This window comes from Pygocentrus nattereri, chromosome 25 (genome assembly GCF_015220715.1).
Source record: "Pygocentrus nattereri isolate fPygNat1 chromosome 25, fPygNat1.pri, whole genome shotgun sequence".
Classification (NCBI taxonomy): Eukaryota; Metazoa; Chordata; class Actinopteri; order Characiformes; family Serrasalmidae; genus Pygocentrus; species Pygocentrus nattereri.
Genome location: NC_051235.1, coordinates 12,054,063 through 12,067,551, shown reverse-complemented (window position 1 = coordinate 12,067,551; position 13,489 = coordinate 12,054,063). Strand labels below are relative to the sequence as shown.

At 40.3% G+C, this 13,489-nt stretch overlaps 1 protein-coding gene across 1 annotated transcript in view; it reads left to right on the top strand.

The window, feature by feature from the left end:
- The window catches only part of otog (otogelin), a 77,971-nt gene that overhangs the window by 47,802 nt on the left and 16,680 nt on the right, over positions 1-13,489 (top strand). The window contains exons 32-44 of the mRNA XM_017709613.2: positions 75-242; positions 1,918-2,196; positions 2,837-2,954; positions 4,044-4,123; positions 4,369-6,776; positions 7,232-7,409; positions 7,625-7,773; positions 8,412-8,501; positions 9,642-9,828; positions 11,734-11,954; positions 12,372-12,510; positions 12,829-13,017; positions 13,262-13,471. Coding sequence (XP_017565102.2) covers positions 75-242; positions 1,918-2,196; positions 2,837-2,954; positions 4,044-4,123; positions 4,369-6,776; positions 7,232-7,409; positions 7,625-7,773; positions 8,412-8,501; positions 9,642-9,828; positions 11,734-11,954; positions 12,372-12,510; positions 12,829-13,017; positions 13,262-13,471 — 4,416 coding nt within the window. The remainder of the gene's footprint in view (positions 1-74; positions 243-1,917; positions 2,197-2,836; positions 2,955-4,043; positions 4,124-4,368; positions 6,777-7,231; positions 7,410-7,624; positions 7,774-8,411; positions 8,502-9,641; positions 9,829-11,733; positions 11,955-12,371; positions 12,511-12,828; positions 13,018-13,261; positions 13,472-13,489) is intronic.

The following is a 13,489-nucleotide window of genomic DNA, read 5'->3' as shown; positions in this document are numbered from 1 at the left end:
ATTATATAATTATAGAGGTGTGTGCATGTGTGTGTGTGTCTGTATGTATGTGTGTGCAAAATATTGTTATTCAGTCATAGGGAAGGGTCCATTCAGGTTGATAACATTTAGGGAGAGGAGCGTGATGTTGACAGCCAATCGGACTAGTGGATTGGTGTTCATGAAGAGAGGATTAGCCAGCGCTGATGATCTTGTGACTGCATTCATGATGACTCCAGGACTCAGCAAAATCCGGCCACATGGTAAAAAAAAAATACCAGATGGATAAGCTGTCTGTACCAGGGGTCATCAATTCTGGGCCAGTATTTAGAAAACATCTCAGAATAGGCATGCTGATCTTGGATCAGATTTCTCACTTATTTGCTATGGCTTTACGGCTCTCCCACTTTAATAAACTGCATGAATACAGGCCCTTATCCGGGACAGTGTGTTGATTTTCCTGCTCCAACACACCTCCTAAACCTGGTAAACTGCTTCATTGAATCAGATGTGTTTGAGCAGGGAGATTACAAAACTGTACTGGATTCGGACCCTCTAGGTCCGGAATTGATTACTCCTGGCCTGTCCATTTGCACACGTACACACTTGCAAATGTGATTTTGTGCACACACACATGGAACCATTTAGATATTGCAGAATTATTACATTTTGATTAGTTTACATTTTTTTACACAAAGCATGTTTTCATAGACACAAGACGTAACATTTATACACTTTGATCATTTCCATATTGCAAGACCAGTTTGTAAAAAGAGACACAAAAGCATTTATAGAAATTAAGTAAAAGCTAAGTGTTGGCATAATATACTATGTTAACTCCCTTCAGTTAGTGTTGACTCTCTTCACTTAGTGTTACCAAGTTAATTTAATATCAGAAAGATAAACAATGCTTTGGTAAATATTAAAAGGTATTAGGTCACTAATATTGTGCAGACACAAGTGCACTGTTGTGGTACAATGTGCAAGAACATTCCATTTTGCAACCAGTTGCTATGCAGGTGGCCAGAAAATGACAATGCATACTATAAATCAATGAACTGAAATATGGTCATTCTAAAATGTTTGCGCAGATCAATTGAATTCTTAAATAGTCCACCAAGATATTTAAGACCACTGGGCTGTTCATGGAATAATCTTTGACCTTTATTTTTCTTGACAGAAACATGCTTTTGTATATTTATATGCATTACTTTGTTCTTTTATTTGCCCGAGTTAGATTTAAGAATTATTTTTTAGATTTTTTATTTTTTAATATACAAATTAAGGCCATATTATTGACATTAGGTTATAAATTGTTCAGTGCAATCATTATTTGAAAATGTAATTCATTTCTATAACATTTTTATTTACTTATATAACATTATTTATATGTTCTTGTAATTTTTCTCCACGTTATAAAAGCAATAATCCACTCAAGCCTGTCTTTACACAGTAATTTCACCCCACTTCATGTTGTGTCTAACACATCCTAACCGTATTAAAATCACTGTAATGCACTGCGTTGAATGGGTTATTGTTTTAAAATACCAGACTTTGTACATATTTGGTCATTACATATATGAGAGATAAGCAAATGTTTGTGTTCTGTTCTCTCTTACTTACTTACTTATTTACTACTAAAATATGTGAAATGATCATTTTTCACTATCCATTGAGGTAATGGAATAAATTTACAAAGGTGATGATGCCCTGATGTTACGTTAATGTTGCTAAATGGTTCTCATAGGGAATGAGAAGAGTTGATTTGATTGGATATCACAGGAGCACATCTAACCACAACTGTAAAAAATGCATCTGCCACACCCACACAGAACAGTGCTGTTTTTGCAACTTATTGTTGTGCTTGTGATATGATCACAAAACAGGGTGTTTGAACCTCCATACCCTAAATGGAATGTTATTGTTTCTCTGCTGCAGACTCTTCACTGGTATCGTTGGAAGCGTCAGACAGGCCAAACTATTTTCTTCATGCAGAGCGCAGTGGCCGGTTGAAACTGCGGAAGCGGGAGGAGAGCGGGGCATTCTGGGATGCAGCGACGTTTATTCTACATAGGGACACGTGGATCTCTGGATTTAATTCACTGGAGTCACTCGTGTGGCCTGGATTCTTCCTGCACTACATGCTGTCAAGGCTTCAGCTCCTGAAGTACAGCCACTCAGATCACTACCGTAGAGCCACTCTCTTTAAATTTTCCAGTGAGTCAGTGGATAAACACATGGGCATCTCTTCACTCATAAATATAAACAATTGTATGCAAAAGTTTAAACACTCCCAGTCAGATTACATGTTTTGTTGATATTCTATGAAAATAAGTTAATATATACTCTATAGCAAGCATATCAGCACATTTTAATATATAATTATTGTTCATTTGCACAATGCAACATATTGGGGGAAAATATTCATATTATCAGATGATATTTAAGTTTGCATTAATGAAGTTAATACACTCATGTTCCCAAGGACTACTACTATATGCTGAAAGCATGTAGACATAGTTGTTTCATTTGTTCTGTTCTGCTTCTCTTAAAATACCGCTAAAGGGAGCCTTACACAGTAATTAAAAACATTAAGCAGGCAGAAAACAGATTAGTTTTTATGCATTTTGAACTGTTAGAATTTGAACTTTTGAAATATTTGAGCACACAAGCAAATGAGATGCATTGCAGTTGTATCTATTAGTACTGCTAAAATTAAAAATCAATATTGTGACATCAAATCCATTATACCAGTAATGATGATATATAGGACAACACATATATACTTTTGTGGTTTCTGAATACACACAGATATATACATTCTCACTTTTGTGATTTGTTTGAATATTTTTCTCAGGCAGAAGCACAGAGTACCCAATGGGATCACGATGCCAGTGGCAATATGAATCCTGTGCAAACCCATGTTTCAGAACTTGCAGTGATCCAGCAGCTCGGAGCTGTGTCACCATCTTAAAGTAAGCATGTGCGCACACACGTTTGTTTAATGCAATGTTAGGAAGTGGGGACATGTGTCACAGTATTGTTTAAAGGTCAGTGACACCCCCTCAATTTATTTAATTTCAAGTCAAAGTCCAGTCAGCCATTAAATACAATTAAACATATTAATAAAACATTTTTCATTTTTCAGGAGATATTTCTGAGGGAATTAGATTTAGATAATGCACATACAACAAGTGAAAGTCAAAGGAACCAAATCCAAGTTCAAAAAATTATTAAAAGAGAAAATGGTACTTCTTACAACAGTACAAGACTTTGGAGACCACTAAAACAACCACCACCAGATGAACAGTACTTAAAGCATGCATTTTTGAGAAATGTGAGAAAATCCACCTCAACTCTTGCATAAAATCTGAAAAATTCCATTGTTCCACTGTAAGAAGACAACTCAACTCAACAAACTGGGGTATAGCTATCAAAAAGCTGTTGCTGAGAAAAGGAAATGTACAAAGAAGAAGCCACTTTGCAAATCAACAAAGCTGCTGTTATTCTCAGAGTCCAGAGCACAGACCTCAACATCATTGTGTTTGGGAATAATTGTATTGGGAGAGGCAGAAAATTAAAAGAACTTCTAAGACTTAACTTTGGAAACTTAATAAAGGCAAAAGGTGGACACACTAAATTCTGAAAAAAATTACAATTATGATTAGTTGTTACGGTTTTGGGGAAATTTTATAAAATATACACTTTCTGCTTTTTCCTGACACTGTACTTGTACTCAGTGTCTGTTTTGACAGGAAGTTAAATAAATGAAGGGTGATATCTGACTTTTTGCTCAGTACTATGTATGTAGATAAACATTTTCTAAGCCTAACTCTAAACCTTACCCTAAACTTGACCTCAGAAACCAAAGAAAAATTGCTTTAACATAGATTTTGTAAAAGTGTTACACTTAGCCTAACCTATTTTGTCAATCCTGAAAAGTTGCTGAGCCTTGTTTTTTTTTCTTTTCTATTTTTTTGTCTTGAAAATGTACAAAAGCATACATACACTTGTCTGTGCCAGCTTATGTGTGTGGTATTAAGCTTGTGTGGTTATCACTACAGAGTTGAAGGATGTGTGCCCCAGTGTCCAGCTCACATGGTTCTGGATGAAATCTCTCAAAGATGTGTCTATTTGGAGGACTGTAAGCTATTGCACCCCTCACTATGCCATTATCCATCTTTTTGTCTGCAATTAAGCCTGCTCAAGTAGATAGCAAAACTATTTTTTCTTTTATTGATCCATAATGTATGGAGTTACTCTCAGTGTCTAATACCTCTCTGTAATGTAATATAAACAGTTTTTTCATTTACTTTCAAGCTTTCAGTTTAACCCCTTTCTCGTGTGATGGTTATTATCTCTAGTAGATTGTATTATGTTTGTGTTCAGGTATTATGCCTCCAATACTACTGCCAGGCCTAATCTCAACAACACCTACTGCTGCCACCTCTTCTATATCCCTGGCTACAGCAAGTGTCTTCACCAGAAGCAGCCTGGCAACAGAGGCACTCAGTACAACAACCACTCAGACCCCCCCAGAACATAGCAGTATAGCTACTACAACAACCATCACACACACTTCAGTGCTCTTGCCCATACCAAGTACTACTCCAGTGACAGAGGAAATTGTAACAACTATGAAAACATCTCCCTCCTACACAAAGAAGCCACTGGCTTCAACTCCCAAAACCACTAGAATAACTAGCACTGCTTCTCTTACACCCTTCATCACAGTCAAAACAAGAACAGTGTCTGCCTCAGGCCTGCCACAAATAACCACTACAACTTTGGGACCTACAGTGACTGCTTCCCTCTTTGCTGGCACCAGCTCAACAATAGCCTCCAGTGCATCTCCTAGCTCTACAGAGCAACCCAGTAGAGTAAGGACTACCCTTGCTCCTTTAGTATCTACCAGCAGAAGCACCACAGAGTCTACTACCCCCACATTCAGAGTATCACCTCTTGACATCACCAGCACAGAACATGCCACAATCTCACAACTTTCCACTATTACTGCCAGAACTACAAAGCCCACTGCACTCTTTACAGACAGTGAAGAGCCTTTTAGTGCTGAAACCTCTAAAGTAACCAAAGCTCCTGCATTAGAGTCGAGTACTTCTGCCACCACAGCACATCTAACTGTACCTGCTCCATTGCACACACTCACGGTGACACCACATACGGTCACTCCAGCACATTCCACAGAGTTCACCACAGCAGTCAGCACCTTTAGCACTCTGAAAACAAGACCAGTGAGTGGCATTGAAACCAAAGAACCTTTGGTGGTACACACTACAGAGAAAACTATGCCTACTTCCTCCACTGTGGCAAAAACATCCACAACACACCTCCCAACGAAACCCACAGAGATACCTGTCCCAGCACAAACAATGTCCTCTGTGCCTGTGACTTCTAAGTCAGAGCAAACTCAAACTGTAACCTCTAAAATATCACCAGTATCCACAAAAATCGTCCAGCCAACATCCCAGGTCATAACACCTACAGCAGAAGAAACCTCAGCAACAACGACCTATCAACCTGTGCCTACATTCTATACTACCCACACACCCTGGTCTCCTGGTGTCCTAACCTCTGAGAAGACTTTGCACACAACATCTGGAACCATTCTCACCAAGACCCCAAGGTCTCCTCTAACCACACTCACAACTGATCTTCCTTCTCCTGCAGCACATGTCACATCAACACTGGCACCATCACATACTATACCAGCTCACATGACAACGCCCAGAACTACTCCAGTGATATCCACTGCTGCTGTATCTACAGCCACCACAGTAATCTCCACAGAGTCAAGCTTGAGTCCCTTCTCAGAATCATCCTCAACCTCTACTCAACTTATAGAGACACTCAGCACATCCACTTCGGTTACAGTTGAGACCAAGATAAAAACTGTACCTCAAGCCTATACACCAGTGTCACCCACAATCCCTCCCTCAACAGTTACAGTGGCACCACAGACATCAACGGCAGCTTCAGCTAGCATAGTCACCACAGCAAAGCTTACCACTACCACTGAGGAACCTCGCCCATCAACCACCAGTAGGGCAGTGTCTACCCTCAGCTTTGTCACTATCCTGCCTCAAACAGAGACAACTCATATCCGTCCTCACACTGACAGAGCTGAACTTTCTACTACTGAAGCTACACAACCATCATCCTGGTCACGTCCACTGTACACTTCTTCCACATCAATTCCCAAAGTGACTCCATCAACAGAAAGAATGACCACACCAATATTCAGCTTAACCATGAAAGAAACTACCAGGGCCACTGTGGCAACACATGTTTCTCCTCAGATAGTCACTGAAGAGTCCACAACAGTTGTACCCACAGAGACAATGGCATCTACCTCTGGTTCTTTGGACACAACAGAGCCTGTTTCCCCAACTAGCCCTTCAAGCCCATTCTCAACCATACCTAGCATGGAGACATCACCACAAAGGACTGAACGCACAATAGAAACCAGCCCCACTGCAACATTAGTGAGTACAACCAAATCAACTGCCAGTCCTGCAGTGCCATATGATACAACTACTGCCTCTGAAAGAACTACCTCTTCTACAACTTCATCATCAGAGCAGCCACCAGACTGGATGACATCAGTAACACAAAAAAGCACAAAACAGCCACCTGCTCCAGACACATCCTATGTAGCCACCTCTATGACACCTGTGACAACCTCCCTCTACATGACAGAGACAGTGCACTGGAAGACTAATTTGACTACAGTTACATCCACCACTGCTGATGATGGTACACCCAGCAAAATCTGCACTGTGAGTTCATTTAATCAGATATTCCATTAGTACAGTTTTGTATAGTTTAGTACAGTCTGACACCAATTTCTAACTTCATTCAAAAGAATGCTGTTAAGATGACAATACTTGCAGTTAAAGGACAAATCAAAATGACAGATATGATGTGTTCTAACACAAATTTATCATAACTGATCATTTATTCTTTTTATATATAATTTCTGGTTATGCTTAAAAAATAAATGTATAAGGCTAAATCTAAGAATATTATCATCCAGCCTTGGCTTTTGTATGACTATGCCTAATGATCATTAGACATTAATACACTGGCCTTTGTTTGGCCACTGGAAATAAAAGTTGTTTAAATATCACAATCTCATGTTTAATACTGTCACAATCAGTACAGGCACATAATTAAGATAGTATTTGTTGTGTGTTTGTGTGTGATGTCATGCTGCTTGGCCATGTCTTTGTAGCCGCCATATTCTGAGATGGTAGATGAGTGCACTAAGCTCATTTGTGTGAATGGCCAGCTGCTCTTGTTCAATAAGTCCCAGAGCTGCCCCTATGACTCTAGCCCTCCAAACTGTGGCCTGCTTGGGTTTGCTGTGTTGGTCAATGGAGACAAGTGCTGTCCAAAGTGGGCATGTCCATGTGAGTCATACACACCAGTAATCACATCCACACTCTAGTACTAAACGAATAAGCCGTGAAAAGCTGTGTTTTTATCACCCTAAAGGGTATCAACCATGGTGAAATCACTGCCTACCACAGCCAAATAATGTTTGTTTTATAAACATGTATTTACTTGTGTCATGTTGTATTATATATCTTTAATGGTGATTTCTTTGCTTTATGTTGGTGTGTAGGTCGCTGTTCAGTCTTTCCAGATCTAAATGTGGTCACTTTTGATGGGAATAACGTGGCTATTTATAAAGCTGCATCATATGTGGTCACGCAACTCCCCAACGAGACAGTCAGCATCCTGGTGCAGGAGTGCCACAGCTCAGACAACATGGTGAGAGTGATACACCCAATCCCCCCCCTCTTTCCTCTTCGTGCCATGCCTGGTTTCTTGACATGCCAGCTGCTCATCCTATTCCCTTATCAATTAATTCGTCATTGTAATTTAATGCTTTCAAAGTTTGTTTCTTAGATATAATACCGCTGTGCAGTGTATTATTTGTAAATTGTTATTGGTCTTTGCAAAACTGATATCACAGAGCTATGCAGATCACTAAATGTTTAAATGTGCTGCGAGCATAGTGACCAAATATAGATGTTTCTGTACAAGTTTGTATGAACGAAGGCATTCACATGATCCAACAATCCAACAAACATAGGCACAAAGATCTTACAGTCAGTGAAGGGTAGGTGTACACAGAGTGTAGCTTATGTAGACAGTGTAGTTAATGTATTTGTCTGATTTGATTTTGAACACATTTCCACCAATTGTCAGCATTATATAGCCATTAATCCTGTGGTTCAGCTGTAATGGCATAATTTAAAAATGAGGCTTGGACTAAGGACCTAGTGTATATTATATGCACTTGCACTTAATTTTGTTAATTTCTGCATGTAGATAGTGTCTTAAATAGTTGTCTCTTTTTCATGCTTGTATATGACTTCTCTTATTTTTGTTTTTTTTCTCCTTAGTTTGTGTGGAACTTCACTAACCTCTGCCTGGCAGCTCTGAACATTACGCATGAATCCAACCAGGTGCTCATTAATCGCCTACAGAGACGTGTGAGTATGTCTTGCCTGTCTGTTCTTTTAAAAATTCATTTGACAGACTTGAAAGTAGAGCACATTCATATTGTGGCATCCACCAAAGACCATACTGCCATCAGGAGCTTAGAGTGTGTGGCCATGCAAAGTGGCTCTCAAGATGTACTATGGGGCAGTCATGGGCTGGAGGTTAGGGAACTGGCCCTGTAACCGGAAGGTTGCTGGTTCGATCCCCAGTGCCGACAGTCCATGACTGAGGTGTCCTTGAGCATGACACCTAATCCCCAATTGCTCCCCCGGTGCCGTGGATAGGGCTGCCCACTGCTCTAGGCAAGTGTATTCACTAGTGTGTATGTGGTGTTTCACTTCACGGATGGGTTAAATGCGGAGGTGGAATTTCCCAGTTTGTGGGATTAAAAAAGTAGCACTTAACTTCCAGTTTATAAAGCACAGTTATTGTTGCTGATAAGTTATTGTTATGGTAACACCCCAGAAAAGCTGCTTACAGTTAAGATAAATATGCTCTAGTTTTAACATGGCATGTACATTGTTATCACTACAGAGAGCTTGCTTAAGCCTTAGAAAATAAAGATGTTCCTGTTTCTGTTCAAAGCCAATTTTGTTCTTGGTGTGGTTTGGTAGTTCTTTCTATAATTGTATAGAAATTATATAGAAATACAATATGCTTACAGCCTATAAATTTGTTGCAGCATGGTTGTACTTGTTCAATAAGCAGCCCAGACTTCATCATTCAATTTAGCTTTAACTGAGTTTAGTTTGAGTTAGCTTGGATCATGAGAAACAGAAAATGCAACCACTTTTTACTCGCTGAACTTTGAAACAGTGGAACAATATCACTGCAGATTTTTTGAAAGACTGAAAGCAAGGAAGCTGTAATAAAAGTGGACATACTAAATATGGAAAAGTGTGCTGTTTTCTATTCAGTGGTTCCCACTTTTTTTCATGGCAATGAAAAATTTATAACTTTTACTTAATGGCTATTTTGACTTGAAATTTAATGAATGAAAGGTAGTCCATGACTTCATGACTTTTCCACAGTACTGTATGCTTACCTATGTGTTTTTAATCTATCATCATATTTTACATTCTTGTTATATGCTACACATAACTGATGAAAGAATCTCTCTCATTTCACAGTTGTACGTAAACTCTAGGTATGCAAAGCCGCGGTTTAAGAAATACGGATTTGAGGTACTAGATACAGGAAACATGTATCTAATCCGGAGTCCTGCCGGTATAAAGATCCAGTGGTTCCACAGCACAGGCATGATGGTGATTGAGACGGAGACCTACACCAACAAGCTCTCTACTATGGGGCTATGCGGTATGAATACTCAAAAAATCTCTGCATTATTTAAGAGTGGATCTTGGAAAACTGTTTATTTTTTCAAAGTACAAGTTATGTATTGTGCAAAATTTTTTAAGTTTCAAAATAAATGGTTTACTCCCCTGTCCATACAGTTCATATATGTAAACTAGATTGCAAAAGCAATCCATTTTGAATTTGTTGTTTTTTGTGATGTCACTAAAGCCAACATTGAGTAAGTGATATATAGTAAATCACTATACATCGTTCTTGTTTCTATGCTCATTGCACCAATATAGTATGTGGAGCTGATAAAATGGACACTTTGTAGTTCTACATTTAGTCAAGTTAAGTCAAAGTTTATTTATACAGCACTTTTTACAACAGATGTTGTAACAAAGCAGCTTTACAGAAAAATCCGGGTCCGAGCCCCCATGAGCAAGCCAATGGCAGCAGTGGCAAAGAAGAGCAAGAGAAAAAAACCTTGAGAGCAACCAAGACTTAAAAAGGGAACCCATCCTCCTCTGGTCAACACCGGATAGTAAACAGTATTAGCATAAAATATTATAATACAAAAAGGGAAAAACGGGCAGAGCGAGGAGGGCCTGGGTTCGATTCCCTGGCCGGGTGACCGGGGTCCTCTCTGTGTGGAGTTTGCATGTTCTCCCTGTGTCTGCATGGGTTCCTCCGGGTTCTCCGGTTTCCTCCTACAGTCCAAATACATGCAGTCAGGCCAATTGGACATGCTAAATTGCCCCTGGGTGTGAGTGTGTGAGTGACTGTCTGTCTCTGTATGTCTGCCCTGCGATGGACTGGCGACCTGTCCAGGGTGTATCCTGCCTTCCGCCCGAAGACTGCTGGGATAGGCTCCAGCACCCCCCCACGACCCTGACGGAGAAGTGGCTTAGAAAATGGATGGATGGATGAATGGATGGGCAGAGCAATGGTTAATTAGATTAGTTTTAGTTTATGTAGCAGCAACAGCATCAGGAGGGTCAGATCATGAGTGTGAGGTTTGCACAGTGTTGTACAGCATGAGAGTTAGTTCTGTGAAGATCACAGATTACAGGGTTAACAGAGTGCAGCACAGACGCAGCAACATTGACGTGGTGGTGGTGTGCTAGTGTGTGTTGTGCTGGTGCAAGTGGATGAGACACAGCAGTGCTACAGGAGTTTTTAAACATTGTGTCCACTTACTCTCCACTCTATTAGACACTCCTACCTTGTCAGTCCACCTTGTAGATGTAAAGTCAGAGACGACAGCTCATCTGCTGCTGCACAGTTTGTGTTGGTCATCCTCTAGTCCTTCATCAGTGGTCACAGAATGCTGCCCACAGGAAGTTTGTTGGCTGGATATTTTTGGTTGGTGGACTATTCTCAGTACAGCAGTGACAGTGAGGTGTTTAAAAACTCCAGCAGGACTGCTGTGTCTGATCCACTTGTACCAGCACAACACACACTAACACACCACCACCACATCAGTGTTACTGCAGTGCTGAGAATGCTCCACCCAAATAGTACCTGCTCTGTGAGGGTCCATGTGGTCCTGACCACTGAAGAACAGGGTAAAAGGGGGCTAACAAAATGGATAGTAAGCATAGAAACAAGGAGGTGGTCATAATGTCATGCCTGTTCGGTGTATATCCAAAGTATGCAGACACCCCTTCTAATTCAGCTACTTAAAAGTACATCAAATGAAATAGCAATGTCCAAAGATTCTACAGGCTGTTGCTGCCAGTGGAGTCACAAACTTTCTTTCTACTCTGGGACCTTTTGAATGTACTGTCTATTTACATACAAGTTGAAATTTGTAAGTTGAAACATACAAATTTTCATATTTCATATTGAAATCTAAACTTAATTGCATCTCTCTCTGTCTCTCTCTCTCTCTCTCTACCCCTCTTCCCCCACCTGTTCTTGCAGGTTGTTGTGATGGAAACCCGCTAAATGATCTGACCCTGTCAAACGGTACCGTTGTGGCAGAGAGTGAAGATCCAGCTGTGTTCATTGATAGCTGGCAGGTTCCCAACACCACCAGCTATGTTAGCCACAGCAGAAAGAGGGAGGTCAACTGCTCTACCAGTGACTGCTCCGACTGCCTCAACATGCTCAACAACCTTACCTTCACTGCCTGTCATCCCCATGTATGTAGCATCTTAAACCTTGTATCCCCACACATACACATATTAAATCTTAAATGCCCACAGCTTTTTGAACACACATACTGCCCTCAGAGTACTTGGAATATTCCATCAGTTGTCAGTTTAATCTCTGTTTTGTTTCCTTGAAAAGAAAAAAAAAAGTCAGGCTGTTGCTTCAGCATGTGCCCTATGGCTTTTATTCTAAGTCAGCAGATTATAAAAAGTTTCAAGGTAACAGAAATGGATTTGTAGAAGCATGCTGTTTTAGTTGCTTTAGAGATTTTAAGTATAAAGCCAATATTAATTACATTATATAATTTTGACTTCTCTGTCCTTAGATTAGAGGCCACTGTATGCACGTGCACCAATTTCAAATTCTCACATATGTTACAACTGTGTGTTGTGTGTGTATTGTGTCAGGTTCCCCCAGCTACATTCTGTGAAGTGTGGGTACGAGATGCAGAGTATGTGAATAATCCTTGCGTGGCGCTTGCTGCGTATGTTGCTTCCTGCCATAAGTTCAACATCTGCATTGAATGGAGAAGTCCAGACTACTGCCGTATGTTCAGCAACATATTTGACTTGCAACCCATTTGGTCAGATTCTGAAGGCTCGTACCTTCAGATTGTGCCTGCAAAATAATCTCAGCTTTAATGTTATTTATGATAACACGCTTCCTATGATGTCCAATTTCTGAAATATGTCAAGGTGCAGAAGGAACATTCATTGACTTTTGTAACAACATTTTTTTCTATGGACCTGAAAAAATCCAAGGCTTTGTTCAAACAGCAACATTTAAGCTCTTAAGGATATTGAATGGAGGAAAATGTATGTTTGGTGATTACTGATTCTGACTATTAATGTGTGTTCTCTGTAGCGTTTTTGTGCCCTGAGACACTGACCTACCAGGCATGTCTACCTGCCTGCACAGCTCCGTCATGTCCAAGTCAGGAGTTTGAGTATGATGCTGATCAGTGCTCAGGCCTGGCTGAGGGCTGTGTTTGTCCACTGGGAACTCTTCTTCATCGCCCTTACTCCACACTCTGCATTCCACCTAACAAGTGTGGTATGCCCCTTCCCCCATCTCTTTGTTCCCTTTCTTGTTTTCTGTCACGTAATTCCCACCCCTTTGTCCCTCTTTCTTCCTTTTTGTATATTTTTCTTTGTATCTCTCTCTCCATTTCTATCTTGCTCTCTCCATATCTATTTCTCTATCTCTCTTTTATCTTTCCATACTCACATAAACAGTTCTTACTTCTCTCTCTCTTTCTCTCTCTGTCTTGTTACTGAGTATTGCATTGTTTCTACAGCCTGTACAGATAGTTTCGGAGCACCACATGCTGTGGGCGAGGTTTGGAAGGCATCAGTGGATGGCTGCTGCATGTACAAGTGTGAGAGTGATGGCATTGTGCCTGTAGAGTTAAACTGCAGTGACGTCCCTCAGCCGGTCTGCACAAAAGCAGGAGAAATCAGCATTAGCCTTGCAGATGACAACAGCTGCTGCCCACAAAGAGTCTGTGGTCAGTTACACATATCTC